Source organism: Prionailurus viverrinus, chromosome B1 (genome assembly GCF_022837055.1).
Source record: "Prionailurus viverrinus isolate Anna chromosome B1, UM_Priviv_1.0, whole genome shotgun sequence".
Lineage (NCBI taxonomy): Eukaryota > Metazoa > Chordata > Mammalia > Carnivora > Felidae > Prionailurus > Prionailurus viverrinus.
Window position 1 is genome coordinate 49,958,809 of NC_062564.1, and position 25,009 is coordinate 49,983,817.

The 25,009-nt window shown below is 37.9% G+C and overlaps 1 protein-coding gene across 4 annotated transcripts in view; it reads left to right on the forward strand.

Annotated features, from left to right (window-relative positions):
• The first annotated feature begins 1,190 nt into the window (after nucleotides 1–1,190).
• FZD3 (frizzled class receptor 3) overlaps nucleotides 1,191–25,009 on the forward strand; it is a 104,168-nt gene continuing 80,349 nt past the window's right edge. For 2 of the 4 annotated variants that reach the window (XR_007151710.1, XM_047856897.1), the window contains exons 1-2: nucleotides 1,194–1,322; nucleotides 11,452–12,103. Coding sequence is in view for 1 of the 4 variants with exons in the window: in XM_047856897.1 (XP_047712853.1) it covers nucleotides 11,915–12,103 (189 nt within the window). In the remaining 3 variants the exon portion in view is untranslated. Of the gene's footprint in view, nucleotides 1,323–11,451; nucleotides 12,104–23,134; nucleotides 23,270–25,009 lie in introns of those variants that run through there. The other 2 variants (XM_047856899.1, XM_047856898.1) reach the window with 2 other exon arrangements.

Sequence of the window (25,009 nt, forward strand, 5' to 3'; positions counted from 1 at the left end):
CTCCTCGCTCCTCAGTAGAGCCAGTGTTGGCTCAACAGGACACACTGTCTTGCTTAGAATCAGCCTGAGGATCAGTATTACTTTAAAAAACAAACAAAAAACCAAAACTGTTACTGCACAAGTATTTACTATGAAAATTGAAAATGTTGCTTCATATATTAATTTTTGCTTTCCCCCATAGCTCACCTTCTGATGTTAAACTATATTTATGGCTGCCTAAGCTCAATACTCATTACTTATTTAACACTTATTCAGTGCCTTTTAAAAACTGTGATAAAATACACTTAACACAAATTTACCATTTTAGCCATTGTTTAAATGTACAGTTGAGTAGTGGCAAGTACATTCACATTGTTGTGCAACAGGATCGATATACTTTAAGTTCCATGGCTATCAACAGAACAAGATGATGCCTATTAAGTCTAGCTTGAAAAGGGACAAAAAGGAAAACAGTATAGTAAAAAAGAACTGCCTGGCCTTGAATGAATCCAGACTTTTTCTTAAAAAGCTGCGTGACTTTGGATGTCATTTAACCCTTCTGAGTGCTATTTTCCTCGTCTGAAAAATGAGAGGTTGAGTTTAGATGATCTTTAAGAACTCTTTCAGCTCTGAAATGGCTTATGTAGAAAAAGATGGGAAATGCTACCAATAACCACAATCTCCACCTGTGCACTAAGGTGCTGGCAAAGGGGATATAAACTGCTCCTGCTCCTAGGCAAGTATCTTGTCTAGTCTGTTGTTTAAGCGTGAAGCTCTGCAACAGGTCAGATGCCTACTCCTATCTGCACCCAGTGCCACCCTCAACACCTGTATTCCTACTCTTGACCACCTTCAACCCCGGATCCCTAGGTCAGCACCCTCGTTCGTAGAACAGGTTTTGGTGGTCTTGCAATAACAGAATCCCCAGTTTGGGTAAAGAGTCGCCACGCTTTTTCAGCGGGGGAGGGAGGGCTTTGCAAAGAGGGCTGAGCGCATTTCAGAGAAACGCTTCCAGAGCTCGTAAACCACTCCGCCGGAGCGGGATAACTAGCGCAAGGCGTCACCCAAACACGAGGCAGAGACCGGCCGAGAGCTCCCAGCCGGCACCTCCAAGTGGGTCTCAAAATGGGAGCGTGCGGTCGAGTGTGCGCAGCGCGCCTGCGCCGTGCGTGCGCGCGCGCGCTCGCTCCCTGGGCCGCGCGCCCCGGCGCTCCCGAAAGCTCGCGGTTGCTCCGAAGCGGCGCGCGCGTCGGCGGTCCTCGCTGGCTCCGTTTACCTGAGGGACCCGTGGCCGCCCCCGGCCGGCGCTACAGCCCCCTTGGAGCCCGGCCCCGAGATGTGAGGTGAGCGACGAGGCGAGCGGTTCCCCAGTCCCGTTTAGCTGGAAAAGGGCGCGGGGAGTGTGGGAAATGAGGAGGTGCCGCCGCGGCTGCCCGCTCCTCTGCCTAACCCTGTGCTGAGGAGCCACCAGCAGCTCCGGCACCTCCTCCTCCTCAGGGATCGTTATTCTCGTCGCGGCCAAAACAAAAGCCTTCGGCGCCAGGCTGTGGCGGGGCGTCGGAGGGGCTCCTTGGGACCGACGGCGGGCCGAGGGGGTGCGGAGGAGCCGAGTTTGGGGTGAGGGCTGAGGTGGGCAGACGCCCGGGAGATTATTAACCCTCTGTGTCCTAAGCCCGCGCTGGGCAACCTGTGCGAGTGTGGACCGCGGCTCCTCTTCCGCCTCCCCCTTGCCCAAATCCTTAGTGGAGGAGGGCGTCCGCGATAGGCGCCCGCTGTCTAGGTCGGCGCCGCGGGGGCGTGTGGCGCTCCCCGCTCGCCGGAGCGTGGGTGGAGGACGCGGCGGCGGCCGGGGGGAGGACAATGCATCCAGGGCTCTGGCGCCCTGGGCGTCTGGGGCGGGCCGGAGACCCACGTTAGAATTGCTTCAGGTTTAGATGTTGTGTTGGCATTTGGCCGACCTCTTCTTGCCAGTGCCTAAAAGTTGTCCCCTCCATCCCATCAGTTTGCAAAGTCTGCGCTCCCTCCCCAACGCTTCCCCCAGCTGCCCTCTTTTATGCTAATGTGCATTTGCCGTGGGGGTACTGCTGGGTAATTAATAGACGGCCTCGCAAATAAAGGTGCTGTAAAAACGTTTCAAGACATTTTAACATCTTCCTAGAGGCTCGTTAAATCTCAGGAGACTTGTAGTTAGGCGGCTCCTCTCAAGGAGAAAGCTTTTCTTTTTTCTTTCTTTTCTTTCTTTCCTTTTTTTTTTTTTTTTTTTAAAGAACAAAAGCGCAAGCCATCAATTTAGGCACGGGAGAGATTTGAAGTTGAAAGTTATCTACTCAATAAAAGAAATCCAATTTTTTGCCCTGTATTAAAATAAAATTTTTAATTTTGGTTCCCTAAATTTGGGCAGATGCAGCAGCAGAGCAGACTAACAGCTATAAAAAATAAAAGTATCTTAAAATCTTATTTCATAAAAGTAGCTTTGATAGACCTGTAATGTTTATTTATGGGAATTGGGTTACTTTGCAGAGCCAACACCACAAGAGCAAGGAAACAAAGACCTGACTGACATGAGGGATGTTACCTCCCTCTTCAGCCTCTTTTAGTCTTCAGTGATGTGCTGACAGTCTAAGGAATAGACAAATCCTTAATTCTGTTATTAAGAAGAAAGATGATGCTTTCCATACATACTTTTAAGCAAATCAGTACTATCTTTTTCCTCCAGGGGAAAAAAAAAAAACAAGGCATTTACGTGAACTACTAAGCCACAAGCTACCACAAAAAGGTAAAAAGATTCAGAATTAGGGAGTGTAGGAAAGAGGTGTGAAAGCTTAACTGGGCTGGCTTGGAAGGATGGAGCTCAAGATTTAATTAAGATGCAGCCCTTTTCTTACCCTGTTGCCTTTTATTTAGTGAAATAACATGTTCCTCCTCAGCCCCCCAAATGTTTTGAAACTATTAGTAGAGTAAGTAAATAATAAAACCTACCATCCTCCCTTTCCTACTTTTTTTTTTTAAATCTCATCCACTTACTAATATTCTCTACCTCTACACCTCTTCTAAATCTGTAAGAGTGTCCCATTAATAGAAGAAACGACTGTGAGCTCTATCATTCATTTCCCCATTTTAGCTGCTGTATTCCTTTGAGCTTTATTTTGTGCTTTGGGCATTTATTTAGGTGGGTTTTTCTTGGGAGTTCCGTGATTGAAATATTTGAAGTAGGGAATGTTGAGAGCAACTGAATAAAGTGCACATTCTTCCTTTGTATTGTACAGCGTGGAAGGCTTTGCCATCAGAGAAGGAGAAAGGAGTTTAACTCATAATAAGTCCTCTGTTTCCCATTTGGCTTCAGGAGAAACTCTACCTATCTTAAATTTCATATTTGTTAGTAAAACTATCAGATTGTATACTCAAAAGTAATTCTGAGCATATTAATTTGTTGATGTTAGGCTGCTGTTGATTTTATTTTCTTTAGGAGACGTGGTACATCTTTACTTTTCACAGAGGTGATGTTGTCTTTATGGTATTTTTAACCCCTAAAACTGTAGAACTATGGCTACTTAAAGCTGTAGCTGCCCACATAAAAGAGCAATAAATCAAATAAAAAGAATGATTTGGAAAGTACATGTTGAAGAAATTATTCAATATAGATTTGGGAAAAAAAGTGACAACTCTTTACTGGCCAGGAAAGAAGTTTTAACTGAAATCCTGGTCTCTAAATTTTATCTTACTGAAATAATTTTATAGTCAAAGCATACAAACCATACAACCTTGCTAAGGGAAAAATCGGGCTTGATATTAGAGAGTTTTCTGATTAATAGATTTTAATTGGAAGAGGAAACTGGGCTAGAATTGCAATCTGATTTTTTTTTTTTTAGTTCAGAATCTGGCCATCTTTTAACTTTTCCTTTTTTTAAAGATTTGATTTAAAAAATTTTTTTAATTGTTTTATTTTTGAAAGAGAGACAGAGTGTGAGCAGGGGAGAGACAGAGAGGGAGACACAGAATTCGAAGCAGGCTCCAAGCTGTTGGCATAGAGCCTGACATGGGGCTCGAACTCATGAGACACGAGATCATGACCTGACCTGAAGTCGATGCCTAATCTGAGCCACCCAGGTACCCCTGGATTTAAAAAAAAAAAAAAAAAAAAAAATCTCTATACCCAATGTGGGGCTTGAATTCACAACTCCAAGATTAAGAGTCACATGCTCTACCCACTGAACCAGGCAGGCACCCCTTTAACTTTCCATTTTGTTTTCAAGTTGGTTGTAAAAGCTTTTCCGTTTTCTTTAGACTGTATTTTGATGTCTACCATTCATTTTGATTTTGAACCTAAATGTATTTGTTTTTCCTGTTTGGGTTTTTAAATCCTGTCATCACTGAGCACATTGTATGATTAGGTTATTTGTGGCACAGATGGACTTTAAAAATTAGATGAAATAGACCTGAAAAGAAATCCTCATTCTGAGATTAATAGGAATTGAGGCCCTTGAATTAAATATGAAACTATATAAACTCGGCAACCAGGAAACAAAATTTTGAGACTGAATTTATTTTTTAGATAATAAGATGTGGAAAACAAATGGCCAAAGGACATACGGATTTTAGGAAAAGGAAAGTAACACTTAGAACAGTAAATATGCTTTGACTGTATATTTTCTCTAACAATACAGTAATTTTCCTTGGAGGAGGAACTTCATTATCAAGAAATAGTTATTGCTGGTCCTTGCAGTGCATTCTTGGGAAACTGAAAGAAGACAAAGAATATCCCTCCTGTTCCCATTGTAGCCCCTGTGTGTGAGACAACCTTTGGATGGTATTTCTGAATTGGAAATGCAAAACGTTGTATATACATATAAGGTGTCAAGAAAATTAAATCTGAACTGAGAATGATGAAATGGATCACTTTCTGTACAGACAATGTGAATTGAAATAGAATTACTGAACATAATCTTTTGCGGGACCCTCTTGACAGCCCTCAGGGCCTACTTTGTCAGTATTTCTGGATTCAGTCTGCTTTCCTCTTCAGTTGCTGCATCCTGCTTTTCCCACCTGTGTTTTTTGGGTCTGGCTTTGTAGCCAGCCTGAAAACAGCCTCCTAAAAGTTGCATCTCCTACCCCCCTCCCCTTTTTTTATTTTGAGAGGGAGAGAGGGAGGGGGAGAGAGAGAGAGAGAGAGAGAGAGAGAGAGAGAGAGAGAGAGAGAGAGAGAGAGAATGAGAATGAATATCTTAAGCAGGCTCTAAGCTCAGTGTGGAGCCACACACAGGGCTTGATCCCATGACTCTGGGATCATGACCTGAGCCAAAATTAAGAGTCAGATGCTCAACCAGCTGAGCTATGCCAGGCGCCCCTCCTACCCCTTTATTGCTGTTTTTCAGGACAGATACTTGGCTTATTTTATTTTAAGGGCTTTTATTTTTTATTTATTTTTAAAAATTTTTAATGTTTATATTTGAGGGAGAGAGAGAGAGACAGAGCATGAGTGGGGGAGGGACAGAGAGAGAGAGAGAGAGAGAGAGAGAGACAGAATCTGAAGCAGGCTCCAGGCTGTCAGCACAGAGCCTGATGCGGGGCTCAAACCACGAACTGTGAGATCATGACCTGAGCTGAAGTTGGAGCTTAACCAACTGAGCCACCCAGGTGCCCCTATTTTAAGGGCTTTTAAAATTAATATTCAAGGGGCACCTGGGTGGCGCAGTCGGTTAAGCGTCCGACTTCAGCCAGGTCATGATCTCACCGTCCGTGAGTTCGAGCCCCGCGTCGGGCTCTGGGCTGATGGCTCGGAGCCTGGAGCCTGTTTCCGATTCTGTGTCTCCCTCTCTCTCTGCCCCTCCCCCGTTCATGCTCTGTCTCTCTCTGTCCCAAAAATAAATAAACGTTGAAAAAAAAAAAAAAAAAATTTTTTTAAAATTAATATTCAAAGGAAAGCTGGTAAGATCAGATTTCTGATGTTACACTTTCATAAAAATTAGATGTCAAGTCCTTTTGTTTTCTAATGGAACAATAATCAAGTAACTTAGTTTTCCAAGCATCTTTCATTGCTCTGCAAAGGAGTGTGTGTCTTTTCCTACAAGTAGGGCATGAACAGCTATTGCTATATCACTCACTTTCTGATGAGCCCTGGCCTCTGATGGTGTTTACTCCAATTATGTTAACTTAGCAGGTTCCTTTATTTATTTGAGATATTGCAGATTCCTATAGTAAACAATGTAATATCAGTAAGAATGCCAAAATGACTGTTAATCTTTGTTAAAGAGTTGCTGTTACATTGGCAGGACCTCTTTGGGTCCATGATCTTTTCTATTTTCTATAGATCTGTAACTTCAACTTGCAACTTTTTCCTAGGTTGTACTTTAGGAAAACCTTAGGAAAAATCACTTTTGTTACCCACGCAATCCTGTTTAGAAGCAGTATCTCATTGTTACTAAAGAGAGATTTGGAATATATATCAGAAGTTCTTTTATTTATTAAAAAATTTTTTTAAATATTTACTTTGAATATATTGAGAGAGACAGAGCAGGAACAGGGGTGGGGAAGCAGAGAGACAGGGAGACACAGAATCCGAAGCAGGCTCCAGGCTCCGAGCTGTCAGCGCACAGCCTGATGTGGGGCTTGAACTCACGAACTATGAGATTATGACCTGAGCTGAAGTTGGACACTTAACTGACCAAGCCACCAGGTGCCCCCTTTTATTTTGTTTGTTTTTTTTCTTAGTGTTTGTTTGTTTATTTTGAGAGAGAGAATCCCAAGCAGGCTCTGCACTGTCAGTGCAGAGCCCGATGTGGGGCTTGATCCCATGAACCCTGAGATCATGACCTGAGCTGAAATCAAGAGTTGGACACTTTAAGCAACCGAGCCACCCAGGCACCCCTGAAGAGTTCTTTTAAAATGTGCATACCATTTGATTCAGCTGATAGGTCATCTGATTTTTTTAATATTGAAAATCAGGTGGCTGCCTGGGTGGCTTAGTTGGTTAAGCATCTGACTTCGGCTCAGGTCATGATCTCACGGTTTGTGGGTTCTGGCCCCACATAGGGCTCTGAGCTGTCAGCTCTGGATTCTGTGTGGATTTTGGATTCTGTGTTTCCCTCTCTCCCTGCCCCTCCCCCACTCACGCTCTGTCTCAAATGAATAAATGTTAAAAAAATAGATATTGAAAAACAGTTTTGGGGCCCCTGGTGACTCAGTTAAGTGTCCAACTCTTGATTTTAGCTCAGGTCATCATCTCATGCTTCGTGAATTCGAGCCCTGCATAGGGCTCTGCACTGACAGCAGGGAGTCAGCTTGGGATTCTGTGTCTGTCTGTCTGTCTCTTTCTCTCTCTCAAAATAAATAAACTTAACAAAAATCAGTTTTTACTCAAACTAAATTGATCATTGCTCTTTTGCTTTTCTTTCTACCTGCAGTAGGGCATTAGAGTGTCTCCTGGCTTGTTGCTCAATTAGCAGCCAATAAATCAGTGATTCACCAATGTTTATTCTTGTTAGCCAGTCAGTACACATTTATAGATTTAGCAGAGCTAATTATTTCATACAGAGTAATATACCATAGATTCTTTCATAAAATCTCAGAGCATTTATTTTATTTTTTAAGTAATTGAAATAGTTTTATTCTGTGCATTTTTTTTCACAAAAATGGGATATATATGCTGTTTAGGAAATTGTTTTAATTTTATTTTTTACCTATTGTATTGTTACTGTCTTACCATGTCAGTAGATACAGATCTTGCTCATTGTTTTTAGTGACTACGTAATATTTCACTACATGGTTGTGCCATAGTGGGTTTTTTTGTTTTTTGAGAGAGAGAGAGAACACATACACAGAAGTGAGCTGGGAGAGTGGGGGAGAGAAAGAGAGAGGGAGGGAGGGAGAAAATCCTAAACGGGCTCCATGCTCAGCACAGAGACTTACACAGAGCTCAATCCCATGACCTGGGATCATGACCTGAGGCAAAATCAAGAGTTTGACACTCAACCAACTGATCTACCCAGGCACCCCTGTACCTTAGTGTTTTGTTTTTTAATTTTTGTAAATATCCATTTATTTTTGAGAGAGAGCACGCTAGCAGGGGAGAGTCAGAGAGACAGGGAGACACAGAATCCAAAGCAGGCTCCAGGCCCAGAGCTGTCAGCACAGAACCCAATGTGGGGCTCGAACTCCTGAACCGTGAGATTATGACCTGAGGTAAAGTCAGACACCTAACCAACTGAGCCACCCAGGCGCCCCTGTACCATAGTTTTTTTGTTTGTTTGTTTGTTTGTTTGTTTGTTTGTTTGTTTTTAACAAGTCCCTTATTGGTAGGCTTTTAGGTTGTTTCAAGGGTTTGTTTTTTTTTTTTCTTTTTTGAGAAAGAGCACTACACTGCAAGTGGGGGAGGGAACAGAGGCAGAGGGAGAGAGAGAATTCCAAGCAGGCTCCATGCTGTAGGCAGAGAGAGAGAGGGAGGGAGGGAGGGAGGGAGGGAGAGAGAGAGAGAGAGAGAGAGAGAGAGAGAAACCGACCCAAGCAGGCTCCATGCTGCCTGTGCAGAGCCCAGTGTGGGGTCAAACTCACAAACTGTGAAATCATAACCTGAGCAGAAATCAAGAGCGGGATTGCTTAACTGACTGAGCCCCCCAGGCCCCCCAGCTAGTTTTTTATTTTATAAACAGTGTTACTCTAACATTTTGTTTATGCATCATATGTACTTGTGTGTTTACTTAGAATAGAGAATATATTTATTGCATCAAATTGTGCACGTTTTAAGGGCTTTTGATGTAAGTAGCCATTTTTTAAAAATACCAACCAGTTTACAGTAGTATTTCAAGTTGTTAGAATGTTGAAAGTGTTCTTTTTTTCTGCACCCTCTCCCATCCTGTGTTCTCTTCATTGTTCTTTTTGCCTGAGTGGTGAAAATGTTTTCTCATATTTGCATTTTTTTTATGAGTAAAGTTGAATATCTTTTCACATATTTGTTGGTTATTTGCAGTTCGGTTATAAGTTTATGTTCTCCCATTTTTCTATTAAAGTGTTATTCTTTATTTGCTTTTATTTTTTAAATTTGTTTTATGTATTTTGCTAAGCATTTAATTATTTTAAAATATACCTATACTCTGTTACTCTTTTAGGATAGCATATCTCAAAACATGACTTACGGGCCACTTAACTTGTAATAGTATCTGAGATGATTGGTTAGAAAATGCAGTTCATTTTCCAGAGATTCAGATTTCTTAGACTTGTGAGGGGATTCATGAATCTGCTACACATTAAAATTAGAGAGAACCTCTGATTTGGAGGAAATATAAAGTAAGATTTTTACTCTTTTTGTCTTATTGAGTTCACTTTTTTCTTATTTCAATAATCATAAACTACAGTCTTAAAATATTAAGATTGTCATCCTACTTCAGCCTAACAATAGATTTTACAGGAGTGTTTTGATATATGGTAATTTGGATGTTGTGGTACACAAAGGAAACCATTTTAGAAGGCGGTGGGAAGCTTCACTTCTACATGAGGAAAAGAAGTAACCGAGAGGAAATCAGGTAAAATAAAGTGGGAAGAAGTATCAGGAGGTGTCTCATCTAGTTTTAAAAACTCAGTGAGGTATTTTTCATTTCTTCTTTTATATGGTAGTTGTCTTTGAACCACAAATTTGAAACAGTGAAATTTTAAAAACTCTTCAGTTTAAATGAACTTCAAAAAATTTTTGGTATTACTATATATATATTCAGTAAGGAGCAGTGTTCTCTTTAGTAGTTTTTTTTTTTTTAAGTTCTAAGCAGATGAACATGCTGCATAAGCAGCAAACTGCAAAGACTGAACTTACATGGATATTTTAATGTTGTAAACTGATAAAGCTTTCAGTAGTTTTTTTTGACACACATTTAATGGTATGCATGATTGTTACTGTGTTGCATGTAATTAAGCTTAATTGTAAATGATTATGTTTACTACCAGTTTTATATAGCCAGACCCCACATTTCTGGGGCCAGTTTGAAGGAAGGAAAAATATGGCAGGCCAAGAAGCTGTCGCAAAGGTCTCTAACTTAGAGATTTTGTATAGAGAGATTAGTCATTTGGAGCAAAGATAGGCTCATAACCTTAATATTCCAATTCTAATTCTTAGACTCTCCTTTTCCCTTCCTCCACTCAATACTATGTACTACAGGAAGAAACTAGAAAGATTGAACCACTGCTTTATTTTATCCGAATAGTTTTTTCTGCCTAATAACTAAAGCTTGGGATGCAGAGGTCCCAAGCATTTAGAGTGAACAAAGAACAGTTTCTTTCCCTGCTTCAGTGAAACCAGTCCAGGTCTCAAGATCTAAACTGTCATGGGCCCTAGTATTTAAGTTGTCTTATTAACCTGTGTCTCTGAGAATTTCTGAACCTGACCATTCTCATGTTTTCCGAGCTCAGGCTTTCCACAACAAACTTAGAAATACTCTATGCATATAAAACAAAATGAAATTAAAGTAAATTCAACATCATTATTAAGCCAAGTGAAAGTATAACAACTTAGTATATGCTTTCTTCCTACCAGACCTATCTTCTACCCTGTCCACTACCTCTCAGCCCCAAATAAGATATGTATCTTGCCCCTGGAAAAGTAGGAGCAAGTGAAAATACTATAAAGCTTAGTGGAAACCATAACTGGGAATCCTATTCCTGCTGTGTTTTTTTTGTTGTTGTTGTTGTTTTTAGGTATGGTTTTTATTCTTTGCAGCCTGGCTGTGCAATGAAACATTTGTTAGTCAAATATTTCTACATCTATGGTACAAAGTTTTTGTACTATCTAAAAAGATGAGGTAATGTTGGAAAAATTTCCTGATAGTACTTTAGAACCTTCTATTTGCCAGTTCACTATTGGTTGATGGAGGTAGCCTTTGTATAACTGTGATTCAGTAATAAAATTACCTAATCTTTGATGCTGCTTTACCATTTTATAAAGTATGTTTACATATATTATCTCAGTTCACTCATATGTCATCCTTGTAAAGGAGGTAGTATTTTCAGAAGAAAAATTCTGAGTTCAGAGAAGTTAAATAGTACATTTACACTTACACAGCTAGTAAGGGACTTGAATTCATATCTTTCAATTTATTTATATTTCACCTTTTTCACAAATACATTCTGCCAAGCCAGTTCATGTAAAAATGTACTATTAATGATTAAAACACATAAAGTAAATTTTAAATTTAATAGTTCCAATTATGGCATATTTAAATTAGAACAATAGCATAAGCATTTTTTAAAATGGATCAGTTATATCTGTGACAAATGAAAAACTGCCATTCTAGCTGAGAAATAAAACTGTATGTTGGCAATTGAGGGAAGAAAATTTGCCTTTAAATTCTGGTTAAGGATTGTCTTAGTATATCTATAGCATAAATGATAAGTAGAAAAACTCTACTGTGTCTCTGAAATACTCATGTATTTTATCTATTAGGTCAGTATGACATCTTTCATGAAAGATTGTTTTATTTCTCTTTCTCTTAGTTCATTGTTGGTGTACGGGAACACAGATTTTTGTATATTGATTTTGTATCCTGCAACGTCACTGAACTCATCAAAGATTTTGAGAGGAAATTAATTTCTTTCATTAAAAAATACTTCTCAGATATTTCAATCAGAGGAAGAAATAGCTCTTCTCCTAAGATGGAATCTGTTGTTTGGGAATGTGGTTGATCAACTTGATATGTTGGCCAAATGTGCCCTATGTAATAAAATGAAAAGAAGAGACAAGATGATGTCATTTTCCCATATTGTGAAACCAAAAACAAATGCCTTTTGTGAGATCAAGCTAACAAACCTCTGACGGTGCAGAGTATTTAACTGTTTGAAGAACTTAACAGTAAGATATAGAAGAAAAACTTTCAAGCTGAGACCTGCAGGTGTATAAAGATCTAAAATACATATTGAGTAGGCCTCATCATCCGAATCTCATTCAGATCCAGGAAGGATGGCTATGAGTTGGATTGTCTTCTACGTTTGGCCCTTGACTATATTTGTGGGGCATATAGGTGGGCACAGTTTGTTTTCTTGCGAACCTATTACCTTGAGGATGTGCCAAGATTTGCCTTATAATACTACCTTCATGCCTAATCTTCTGAATCACTATGACCAACAGACAGCTGCTTTAGCAATGGAGGTAAGACTTGTTCTATTATTTGACATATCTTAGACAATGATTCTTACGTTGTCTTGTTACTAATCTAATGAAAGTGTCTGATAACAGCAAAAGAATATATTATTTTTAACTGTCTTGTACATTAAAAAATTAGAGATTTAAGTTCAAACTCTAATAGATTGAAGAATTTATGTTTGGGGAATGTTACTCTTGACCTATTTTTAGACATGCTTTTATATAAAGAAATATGAAACACTGGTACATGGGAGATAATAGTTATTCAGAAATTCAAAATTGTGCAAGTTATGATTACATTTTTTTCCTGTTTGGCTGATCATAAAACCTCAGATAAAGAGTAGACTATAATAATAATATTCACAAATCAATCCTTAAGTATTGAAGGTAACATGATCTTGTGAAATAAATTCTTTTGTTCAGCCTTTAGGCTGGTGGTTTGTCATATTTGAATTTTCTTAAAATTTAAAAACATTTTTCTCATTTTACTTTGTTCACATCAATTTAAGAAGGATCACTCCTGATGAATGAAGGTTTGGTTGTGTAAATTATGTTGTTGACCTGTCACAATTTTATGAAAATTTGTTGCCTTTCTTGAATTTTTCTAGTGGTAACTCTTCAGGTAACTTTTTAATGATTTTACTTTAGAAACTATGGCAAATTAATGAATACAGTTAACAGTAGGTTTAAATAAATATGCATGCATTTCTGTAGAGGTTTTAGAATTGTGGATAAGGATAATATGTTTACCAGGTGAGAATCAGGGAGGCCGTGGATGGTGGCAGTAGGGAGCATAGGCTTATACAAACCTGGGTTTGAATTCTAGCTCTGTCACTTTCTAGCTTTATTACTTTGGGCAAATTACGTGAACTTTCTTACCGTAGTTTCTTTGCTATGTAAAGCTTCTTGTAAAATGGAGCTAATAATAATTAGAATGTTTTGTACTTTAGCCTTTAATCTATTGTTACAGTGTTTTCAGCACATTGAGGCCTATGTGTTTTGGAATTTTTCATTTTATGGTAAAACCCAAAGATTCATTACTTCCAAGTAGACTAGCATAAGTGTGTCTAGGAAAATTGGTAGAAAGATTATTGTTCATAGATTAAAAAAAAATTTTTTTTTAACGTTTATTTATTTTTGAGACACAGACAGAGCATGAACGGGGGAGGGGCAGAGAGAGAGGGAGACACAGAATCAGAAGCAGGCTCCAGGCTCTGAGCCATCAGCCCAGAGCCCGACGCGGGGCTCAAACCCACGGACCGTGAGATCGTGACCTGAGCTGAAGTCAGACGCGCAACCGACTGAGCCACCCAGGCGCCCCTTTTTTTTTTTTTAATTTTTTTTTTAACGTTTATTTATTTTTGAGACAGAGACAGCATAGATTTTTAAATGTGAAGGGCATCTTATATATTCTAAATATTTGAAAATATTATAGAGGTTGAACAAAACATTTTCTGCTCTTCTGAATATACAAGGTATAACTAGCTTGGTACAGGCTAGCCAAGAGAGATTTGGTATAGACTATCAGATTAGGATATGAAAATGGGTATTGGTTGAGTACGTTAATTTGGTTCTGGGCATAGCAGTCCTTGCTGTTTTTTGAAACTATCAATTCTCTCACAAAGAAATTGAAGTAGGAAAACCTTTGTTTTTAGTATCATAAATCAATGTAATTCCTTTGGGAAGTAGATAAGGTAGTAAGAAGCAAGTCATCAAGATATTTGAATTGATGTGGGTTCAGCTTTTGACTCTTCTTTGTAGTAGCTTTAAGACTGAACAAGTCCCTTAACAAGTCCCTTAGCCTTGGTTTCTTCATTTGTGAAACGGCAGTAATAACAAAAATACTTTAAAGGGCTGTTAGGATTAAACAAGAAATTTATAAAGTAGCTAGCACAGTGTATAGCATACAAAAGGTGATCTGCAAATGTTAATTCTATTTCAAATTCCATTTCTAAATGATCCCAAAGAGAAGGTACTAGAAAATTTAATATATTTGTTCCAAATGAACTTGCATTCGTTTGTAGGCTCTTGGGACATTCATGATGATGACATAGTAAACTGTCACTAACCTCTTCTTAAAGTTGCCTGTGTAGTCTACGTATTTTATTGGCAATAAGGTTGCTTCTGTTTAAATTTCACACGTTCTAGGGAGAGCACCTCAGTGGGCAGTATTTTCTAAGGGAAGGCTCCAGTTCTTTGAAGTAAAGTTGCAGATAGTTTTTTATTGCATGGTTGTCAATATCAGGACAGTGATGCCACTGACGAAAAGAGATGTCAGTTTGAGAGTGTAAAGTTTCTGTAATAGCAGAGGACATGGGAACTCAGCAGTCAACACAACATCCTTCCAAGTGGAAGTAAGGATCTTGAGTCCTTACAAGGACTCGAATCTGCTGATGACACCCTCTATCTCTGCTCTCAGAAAATGTATGTCAGCTTTTACCAGGAGCAAGTCATTGGAGCCAACAATTGGAGGACATTTTTGAGTGTTCATTGTGGGACTTGGTGAATTAAAGGATAATTTCCTAAGTACAGCATCTTTTAGCAGGCCCATGTTTCAAGCCTGCCTAGGGTTCATTCCTGTACTGATGAGTGCCTGGAATATAATAGTATATGGCAGTGAGAGAGGGATACCACAGATGATAGGAAATATAGAATCTGGGTTATCTCAAATTTGATTATTCATAATCAACAGGTTGGCTGTTCTTTCATTGTAGATACAGGGTTCTTAGGACTTTCATTGAAATTGGAACATGTTTAAATAAATGGGTTAATGTATCAATTCATTAAGTTAGAAAAGATCTTTGTATGTTTCTCTGTTCCTCCCTTCCAAAACATACTCCTCTATACACAGACACACACGCTAAATTTTTGTAAGTTCTTAACTTGGTATCTTTCTCTTTGAGTATCAGTGGCCTTTGATAGAAAACAACTTTTTTTTTTCCTCCTTCCTGAGTTTTCCAAACCATTTTGAGCTGTCTGGATTGCTAAGTTAATTTTTGGGAGCTGTCCAGTGTGGACAACAAATTGTCAACAAATTGTAACTATCTTTACCAACCACACCGTTATCAGGTATTTATGACTCCATTGGTAATAAAAGAGATTTTTTTTTTTTTAATTTTTTTTTTCAACGTTTTTTATTTATTTTTGGGACTGAGAGAGACAGAGCATGAACGGGTGAGGGGCAGAGAGAGAGGGAGACACAGAGTCGGAAACAGGCTCCAGGCTCCGAGCCATCAGCCCAGAGCCTGACGCGGGGCTCGAACTCATGGACCGCGAGATCGTGACCTGGCTGAAGTCAGATGCTTAACCGACTGCGCCACCCAGGCGCCCCTAAAAGAGATCTTAAGAGCCTCTCCCCCTATACTAAATAAATGCAGTTGAATAGGAAGGGGACAGTTTAGTGGAAAAAGCACTGAAATGGAGATAAGAAATTTGTATTTTGCCACTAACTAGTTTTGTCACTTCTTTGTGTTGGTTTCTTCTAGGAAGTGTTTCTTTTTCCCTGTCCATTTTACAAGGTTGTTAAGATCAAATGATGTAAGTGATCTGTATATTTAAAAACTTTGAGGGGCACCTGGGTGGCTCAGTCGTTAGCATCTGAGTTCGGCTCAGGTCATGATCTCACGGTTTGTGAGTTCGAGTCCCACATCCCGTGAGCTTGTGCCCCGCTTGAGTGAGCACGAGCCCTACTTTGGATGAGCCCTGCTTCTCTCTCTCTCTGTCTCTCTCCTTGTGAGATTCTCTCTCCCCCTCACTTGTGCCCTCTTTCTCTCAAAAGAATAAAAATAAAAACTTTGAAAAGTTAAAGTGCTGTGTGAATGCAAAATAGTAGTCCTTGTTGTCTGTCACCCTGTCATCTTTTTAACTTCAGTTAGTATGTGGAACAAGCACTCTTACCTCTTTAGGAGGTTGATCACTTGTCTTTTTTTTTTTTTTTTTTTAAAGGAAACTTGACCACTGTAGAATAATCAGAGGAAAAACTTTTGGGATGGTTTGTGTTTTGCCTCCATTTCCTGTTTTTTGTCATCTGCATTAAAGATTTTCTATAGCATGGAGAGCTGGCTGGCAGTGGGATAGATCCTACTGAGAACAACAGAGCCTAAAAGCCTCAAATCCTTGGTATTCTTTATGATTCATTAAGATCAAAACATGTTTGGGGGCACCTGGGTTGGTTCAGTTGGTTAAGTGTCTGACTTTGGCTCAGGTTTATGGGTTTGAGCCCCGTGTTGGGCTCTATGCTGATAGCTCAGAGCCTGGAGCCTGCTTTGGATTCTGTGTCTCCCTCTCTCTCTGCTCCTCCCCCCCCCCCCCCCCCCAATGCTCTGTCTCTCTCTCTCTCTCAAAAATAAACATTAAAAAAAATTTTTTTGTAAAGAACAGAACATGTTTGAACCAGTCTTGCTCTTATCCAAACTCAAATTGTACCTTAAAAAAAAAAACTTTTGGGGCACCTGGGTGGCACAGTTTGGTTAAGCGTCCAACCTCGGCTCAGATCATGATCTCACAGTCTGTGAGTGCGAGCCCCGCATCAGGCTCTGTGCTTACAGCTCAGAGCCTGGAGCCTGCTTCAGATTCTGTGTCTCCCTCTCAATCTCCCCCTCCCCTGCTCACACTCTTGTCTGTCTGTCTGTCTGTCTGTCTCTCTCTCTCAAAAATAAATAAACATTAAAAAAAAAACCTTTTTGGGGCACCTGGGTGGCTCAGTCGGTTAAGCATCCGATCTCGGCTCAGGTCATGATCTCGCGGTCTGTGAGTTCGAGCTGTGCTGACAGCTTAGAGCCTGGAGCCTGTTTCAGATTCTGTGTCTCCCTCTCTCTATGACCCTCCCCTGTTCATGCTCTGTCTCTCTCTGTCTCAAAAATAAATAAAACGTTAAAAAAAAATTAAAAAAAAAAAACCTTTTTATTATAGTAAATCTCAATTATATAGAAATGTAGATAAGATAATGTAGTGGACAACATATACCCATCATCCGGCTTCAGAAATTATCAACTGACAGCTAGTTTTGTTTCAATTGTGACTGCATGTCCAGCTGGGTTACTTTGAAGCAAATCTCTAACACCATAATTTCATCCATAAATATTTCTGTGTAAATCTCTAAAAAGTAAGGGCTCTTTCAAAATGTATAAACACCATACTTTTATCTCTTTGTCGGTATCCTCAAATGTCCAGTTGATGTTCAAATTACTTTGATCATTTCACATTTTTTATAGTTGGCTTTTCAAATCAGGGTTCATCTATCCCATTCAATTGAGAGGTCTCTTAAGTTTCTTTTAACATATAATTTCTCCTTCCCTTTCCTCTCTCCTTTTTTTCTTGTAATGCGTTTGCCATATGGAGTTTCCCATAGTCTTTATTTTGCCGATTGCATCCGTGTGGTTTGATTTACCATGTTCCTTTGTCTCCCTTTTTAATTTTTTTAAAGAATACTTCATAGGCCTATAATACTTGGTTGTCACTCTTTATAATTTTTAGCAGCCATTCGTGATCATTTCTTAGATTGGTAATTTCGTTAAAGTTTTGTAGTAGGGTGATATTCTAATTCTGTCATTCTTTTCTCAGCTGGAATGCTTTATAAACAGAAATTTCCTGTCTTTACTGTTGGGCTACTGAGTTAGACTCTTGTACAGTTTATGTAAGAAAGACAGGATATATACTTGATCATTCTCCTGAATTTAGTAGTTTTTAAGATAATGAGTATCCTTCAGAGGTGACCATTGAAGTCTTTTTTTTTTTTAAAGGTATCATTATGAACTTGTGAATTTAACATATTTGATGTGTTTCAATCCTACTTGAGTTATTATTCCTATTGGAGTTCTAACTGCACTGTCTTTGGTAGTGGGAGCCTCTTCAAGATAGCGCCTGGGTTTTTGACACTACTCTAGCTTGCTTGCTTTCTGGTATGATCCAAGCTCCTTTCTTAAAATTCTGCCTCAAACTTTGAACCAGAGATTTCCCTAGAGAGCACTGGTTCCTTTTAGTTGGAAATGATATTTAGAGACCATTATCTGGGTGCTAAGCCTGTTGATACTAGGTTAGCCATTTTTAGGCCTATTCGTAGACAAAACTAGGAAACACTTTTTAAATTTATTATTTTTATTATTGTTTTTTTTCACTTCTCAGTATGATTTAATTTGCGTTTTTCTTATTATGGATAAGTTAAAATATCATTTTATATACTTAATAGTTGTAGTTCTTTTTATCTCTTTTTTAATATATAATTTATTGACAAATTGGTTTCCATATAACACCCAGTGCTCATCCCAACAAGTGCCCTCCTCAGTGCCCCATCACCCACTTTCCCCTCTCCCCCACCCCCATCTACCCTCACTTTGTCCTCAGTATCCAAGAGTCTCTTATGGTTTGCCTCCCTCCCTCTCTGTAACTTTTTCCCCCCTCCCTTCCCCCATGGTCTTCTGTTAAATTTCTCAAGATCCACATGAGTGAAAACATATGGTATCTTTCTCTGACTGACTTATTTCACTTAGCTTAATATCTTCCAGTTCCATCCACATTGCTGCAAATGGCCAGATTTCATTCTTTCTCATTGCCAAGTAGTATTCCATTGTAGGTGTAAACCACATTTTTATCCATTCGTCAGTTGATAGACATTTAGGCTCTTTCCATAATTTGGCTATTGTTGAAAGTGCTGCCATAACATTGGGATACATGTGCCCCTATGCATCAGCACTCCTGTATCTTTTGGGTAAATTCCTAGCAGTGCTATTGCTGGGTCATAGGGTAGTTCTATTTTTAATTTTTTGAGGAACCTCCACAGGGTTTTAAAAAATTTTTTAATGTTTATTCTTGAGAGAGAGAGAGCATGAGCAGGGGAGGGGCAGAGAGAGATGTAAACCTAGAATCTGAAGCAGGCTCCAGGCTCTGAGCTCTCAGCCACAGAGCTTGACACAGGGCTCAAACTCCCGAACTGTGAGATCATGACCTGAGCTGAAGTTGGATGCTTAACTGACTGAGCCACCCAGGCTCCCCCACTTTTTAAATTTTTTTTAAGTACATCATGAGTTTAGATTGATGTTTTAAATCAAATAATATCACAGTTTTTTTGTTGTTGTTTTGTTTTGCTTTTTTGAGGAGGGAGGGCAGAAAGGGAGAGAGAGAATACTGAGCAGGCTCCACTCTGTCAGCACAAAGCTCTATGGGGGGCTTGATCCCATGAACCATGAGGTCATGATGTGAGCCAAAATCAAGATTTAGATACAACTGACTGAGCCATCTGGTGCCTCTATCACAGAGTTTTTATTTACCATTTTAAAATCTTATTTTTGTTTCTGTATTCTCTTATACTAAAGCTTTACAATACACATACATTCTATCATTTCCGAATAATAACAGTGTTATTACTAACAATATGATTATTGAAAGCCGATTGTTTTGTACTTATTTTTGTCTTTAGGGATGTGACTCACCATTGATATACAGTACAAATTACTCTGCTTTAAAGTTTTAATTTAAAAATTTAAGTATTTAAAGTTTTATATTTAAAGTTAAATATTTCTCTGTGTGGTTAAACTCAAAACACATTTAGATTCCTATGTTTCATTTTTTGAGGAATAACTTAAAAATTTTTTTTGGTCTAAATTTAGTGGCTTATTCAGTTGAGTGACTCTTGATCTCATGGTTTGTGACTTCAAGCACTGCATTGGGTTCAGTGCTGCTGGTGCAGAGCTTGCTTGGGATTCTCTTTCTCCCTTTCTCTCTCTGCCCCTCCCCTGCTCAAAATTAATAAACTTAAAATTTATTTTATAATTGTGTTTTACAATTTTATATATAGAACAAGATATATTCAGAGAAGTTTAGTTTCTGGCCCTTTCCCTTCTACCTTGTTCTTTCCTTCCTCCTAAATGTAGTCATTTTAAAAACTTTTTTTGCTTATTCTTCCATTAAAAAATCATAAATATATTTATGTGAAATGTTTATGTAATAAACATGTATTCTTTTACCTTTCTTTGATAGAGTATTTGTTTTCTCTATATTTTTCCGTTTAACAATAATATCATGGATATTCCATAGTAATATTTACAGATATTATTCATTACAAATATTTGTTTTAACTGGCAAAATACATATAAAGTTCACCATTCCAATCCTTTTAAGGATTGTGCACTATAGTTCAGTGCATTAAGTATATTCATCTTGTTATGTAGTCATAACCACTATTTATCCGTAGCACTTTTTCATCTAACAAAACTGAAATTCTGTACATAGTAAACAATAACTCCCCATTCTCCCCTCCTCCGAGCCCCTGGCACCCTCCCTCCATTCTTCTTTCTCTCTGAGTTTGACTACTCTAAGTACCCAATAATAAGAGGAATCATACAATATTTCTCCTTTGTGACTGGCTTATTTCACTTAACACAATGTCTTCAAAGTTCATTCATGTAGGATATGCCAGAATTTCCTTTCTGTTTAAAACCAAATAATATTCCATGGTATATATACACACCACATTTTGTTTATCCACTCATCCATCAAACACTTGAGTTCCTTCGACCTCTTATCTATGACAAATAATGCTGCTGTGAACATGTGTGCACATACCTGTTTGAATCTCTGCTTTCAGTTTTTGGGGATATATACCCAGAAGTGGAATTGCTGGGACATATGATAATTCTGTTTAATTTTTTGAGGAACCACCATACTGTTTTCCATAGCAGTTGCTCTATTTTATATTCCCATCAGCATGCCACAAAGGTTCCAGTTTCTCCACATTCTCGCTGACACTTGTTATTTTTTATTTTTGTTTTTTGTTTTTATAATAGTCATCCTAATGGGTGTTAAGTTGTTCTCATTTTTTTTCATTCAGTTACTGTTAATGGACATTCAGGTTTTCTGTCTTTTGCTTTTGAAACCAGAGCTTGTCCTTATTCATCTTTGTATACCTAGTACCCAACATAATGCCTCACACATAGGAGGTGCTAAATAAGTGTTTGAATTAATTAATGAACTTTATAAACTGTAAGTTCCTTAAGAGATGATAGTAGTCAGACTTGGTCAGGGTTATGATGTTATATCTAAGCACTTGATCTTCTGGAGTTGTAAATAGGAGTGTGCTGGATGGGAATGGGGATGGTAATCCCAGTACCAAGAGTACTACGTAACTGTGAACACTAGTATTTTACTTTGCCTTTTCAGGGGTGAGGAACAACTGGTCAGAGTGACTCAGAACTTTGAACATTTATGTGTTTGTACTTATAAGTGATGTAATTACGCAAAAGAACAGAGCAACCCACCTTTCCCATCTCTAGGCCCTTAATGTTCCTTCTGCCTTAAATAGTCTCTATCTTTTGTCAGAATTCTAATGGTTGGATTTGATACATTATTAAGTAGGAAAAAAAAGTAGATAACATGTATGGTATCATCCTCTTTTTGTTTAAAAATATATATATGCATGTTTATGCAGAGTAAGTGATGTGGAAGGATTTTCACCAAGGCCAACAGTGGTTTTCCTGAATTAGTACAATTTATTTGTGTTTTCTATGTCTTATTTAATGTTTGTATTTTTTTATTTTTCTGTAAGAAACATATTGTGCCTTTAAAATAGTAACATTAGTACAGAAACTTTTTTTTTTTTTAATTTTTTTTTTTCAATGTTTATTTATTTTTTGGGACAGAGAGAGATAGAGCATGAACGGGGGAGGGGCAGAGAGAGAGGGAGACACAGAATCCAAAACAGGCTCCAGGCTCTGAGCCATCAGCCCAGAGCCTGACGTGGGGCTCGAACTCACGGACCCCGAGATCGTGACCTGGCTGAAGTCGGACGCTTAACCGACTGCGCCACCCAGGCGCCCCAAAACTTTTTTTTTTTTTAATAATCCAAACAGTTTTTTGTTCAGTTCTCAGTTGTAGTACCTAAGAGTTAGTATATTAAATATATTTTGATTGAATGACTGAAACAAAGGATCTTATGTGAAAGGGATCAGTTGTAGAAAGTATTTGAATGGGCCTTGAAAGATTTTTTTTGTTGATTTTTGTAAGAAAACAGTATAATATACCCCTGTGTAGTAGTAGTAATTAACGTTTTGTAGGTAGGCTTTTTAGAAAACGAAATTTGATTATATTCTTGCAATTCATGGTTTATATCTTCAGAATACATGTATTATCAAATTCATTTCCCTTATTATCTTTTGTTTGGGTTAGTATTCATAGGTGGTTTTCCCTAAGCAAACAACAATCTAATGAAGTAGCTTGAAAAGTCTGTTGTGTGACAGGGAAACCTGTCAGTAATTAAGAATCTTCTAAATAGAAAAATGTACATAGAAGTAGTAGAGAATTAATTGCATTTATTTATTTGACTCTGGAAAAACTTAAAAAATTTTTTCTTTGATTTTCTTGTATGACAAATCACTTTAAAGAAACACCTTTAAAATACTTATTTCCAATTAAATTATGAAGTGTGGTGGAATTTTGTAAAGTTTTATCCTCTGAGAGAAACCATAGTTCTGAACTTTTCATGATATTTGAAATATTAAAATTTGCTTCCTTAAAGTCAAAGTTATGGGTTGCTCTGGGAACTCTCCATTGACTTAAGAAGATAAACATGTTCCTCTCATAATGGCAAATTTCTGCAAATCGCTATCTCAAGACTTTTTTTTTAAAATTAAGATTTGTAAAAGAAAAGCAAATTTATAGGTTAAAGGTGTTCTTCAAACCTAGAACTTTTTTTAATACAAAATTCCTGAAGTTTTAGATCCTTTCTCATTGAGAATTTATTTTTACAGAAAAGGAGTTTTTTAAAGGTCTTATTTTTAATCATTTAAAATTATTGTAAAAAGTTGTTTTTGAATAATTTCTTATTCTAATTTGGATCTGAAATAGAATGAATACCATTTTTTTGAATTTCCAAGGCCATTCCACATTTGGTTTCACATTTAGTGAATTTAGTCATAATATTCCCAAACCCAGTAGGATACAGTTTCTATGGTTACCAGACCCTTTGTAGAATGACAAAGATTGGAATTCTGATTCTCATGAGTCAAATTTTGGCCTTTGACTCTGTTCCCTTTTCATACCCCTTGCTAAGCTTGGGCTGTTGCTTGCTTGAAGGCTTGTCAGCTACCAGGTTCCTATGGTAACAGGAATGGAAATTTGAAAGAAGAAAGAGAATGGGAGCACAAAGGCTTGGTTGATTTGAATTTGAACAAAGAATAGAAGGTTCCATGTACTGCACCTTTGTTGTAGAAACCAGAAATTTAATTTTAGAAAGTTACTTTTCAGTTTGTAAACTTCGTATACCTTGGTCTTGATTTAGTGAACAAAAGTATTACTATTTAAGGAGGTACTCAGTAGGAATCTTTAAAAAATTAATCAGCTAAATTGTTTTTCTGTTTGATAGAACTTTAATAGTATTTCTTATATATTCTCGGCTTTACAGTATTCAGGCTACCTCATTTAATTTTGATTTTGCTGAGTTTAAAATTGTTAGTCAACGCAATTTGCTCATTTGAAAAATATTAATATTTTTGTTTTTGTATAACTGCTTTATTGAGGTACAGTATATATACACAACTTCACCTAAAGTGTTCAGTGTTCTGACAAATTATATACCCATGAAACCAATCAACACAATCAAGATATAGAACATTTCTATTACCTCAAAAGCTTTCTTGTGTGCCTTTGTAGTCTACCTCCATCGTTACACCCTGCTCCAAGCAACTAGTGATCTGTTTTCTGTCACTGTGGATTAGTTTTCATTTACTAGAGTTTTATATAATCATATGGTACCTATTTTTTTTTTTTTTTTTTGGGTCTGGTTTCCTTTACCCAACATAATGACTTTGATATTCATCCATGTTTTGTTTTTCTTTTTAATCACATCATTCCAGTTGACTTTTACTTGTTGAGAACAGGGAATTCAGGGTTCCTTACACCCACCTTATAGGATTGCTATTGCTCTGTTAACTTGCAGTGCTTCCTTAATCCCTTTTTAAAGCTTTTGCTGGGTTCTGTATGCTAACTGTTGAATATACTATTATTTATATGTTCTTAAGACCATTTTACAGAGGAGAAAATTGAAGTTTAGGGAGGTTATGTAGAACATTAAGTTCAAGGGCTCTAGACAGGAATGTCAGGGTCTTGACTCTTGGGTCTCTTTGTAGCTCTGTGATCTTGGGCAAGTTACTTGATTTCTGTGTCTCATTTTCTTCATATATATTATAAAATGTGATTACTAATAGTACCTACCTTATGGGATTATTGAGAGGATTAAATGAGATAATGAGACACTTAGAACACTGCCTGTCCCTTTAGTGTTAGTAATTAACTAGCTGAGATACTCAGCACAGGATACTTAATAGCTAATAAATGGCAAAAGCATGAACTTTTAGCTTTAGGCTCATTGCAGGCAGCACAAAATAGCCACTCAAATCAATGGAGGTTTAACTAACATAGTAACACAGCGATATTGGATTGGTTGGTATGGATTGGTTGGTATTTTATATATTGCTAAGTACCAAGCAAGTTTTGAGACCTAAGACATACATTAAAAGGCATACATGTGCATATATGTACATATATCATTAGCATGTGGGTATGTTTTTAATTTTTAATTTTATAGTAATTTACAAAACAGTACAGAGAAATTCTTTGTACCTTACCTAGCCTGCTCCACCCCTACCTGCTCCCCCCCCACCCCGTCTTAGTATCTTATATAACTAGCATACAGCATCAAAACTAGGCAATTAACATTGGTACTATAGACATTATTTACAGGCCTTATCATATTTCATCAGTTTTTACATGTACTCAGTTTTATGTGTGTATATGCACTTGTCCATCTATGTGTAGTCTTTGCAACTTTTTAAAATGTTTATTTTTTTAATGTTTGTTTATTTTTGAGAAAGACAGGCAGAGCGTGAGCAAGGGAGGGGCAGAGAGAAAGGGAGACACAGAATC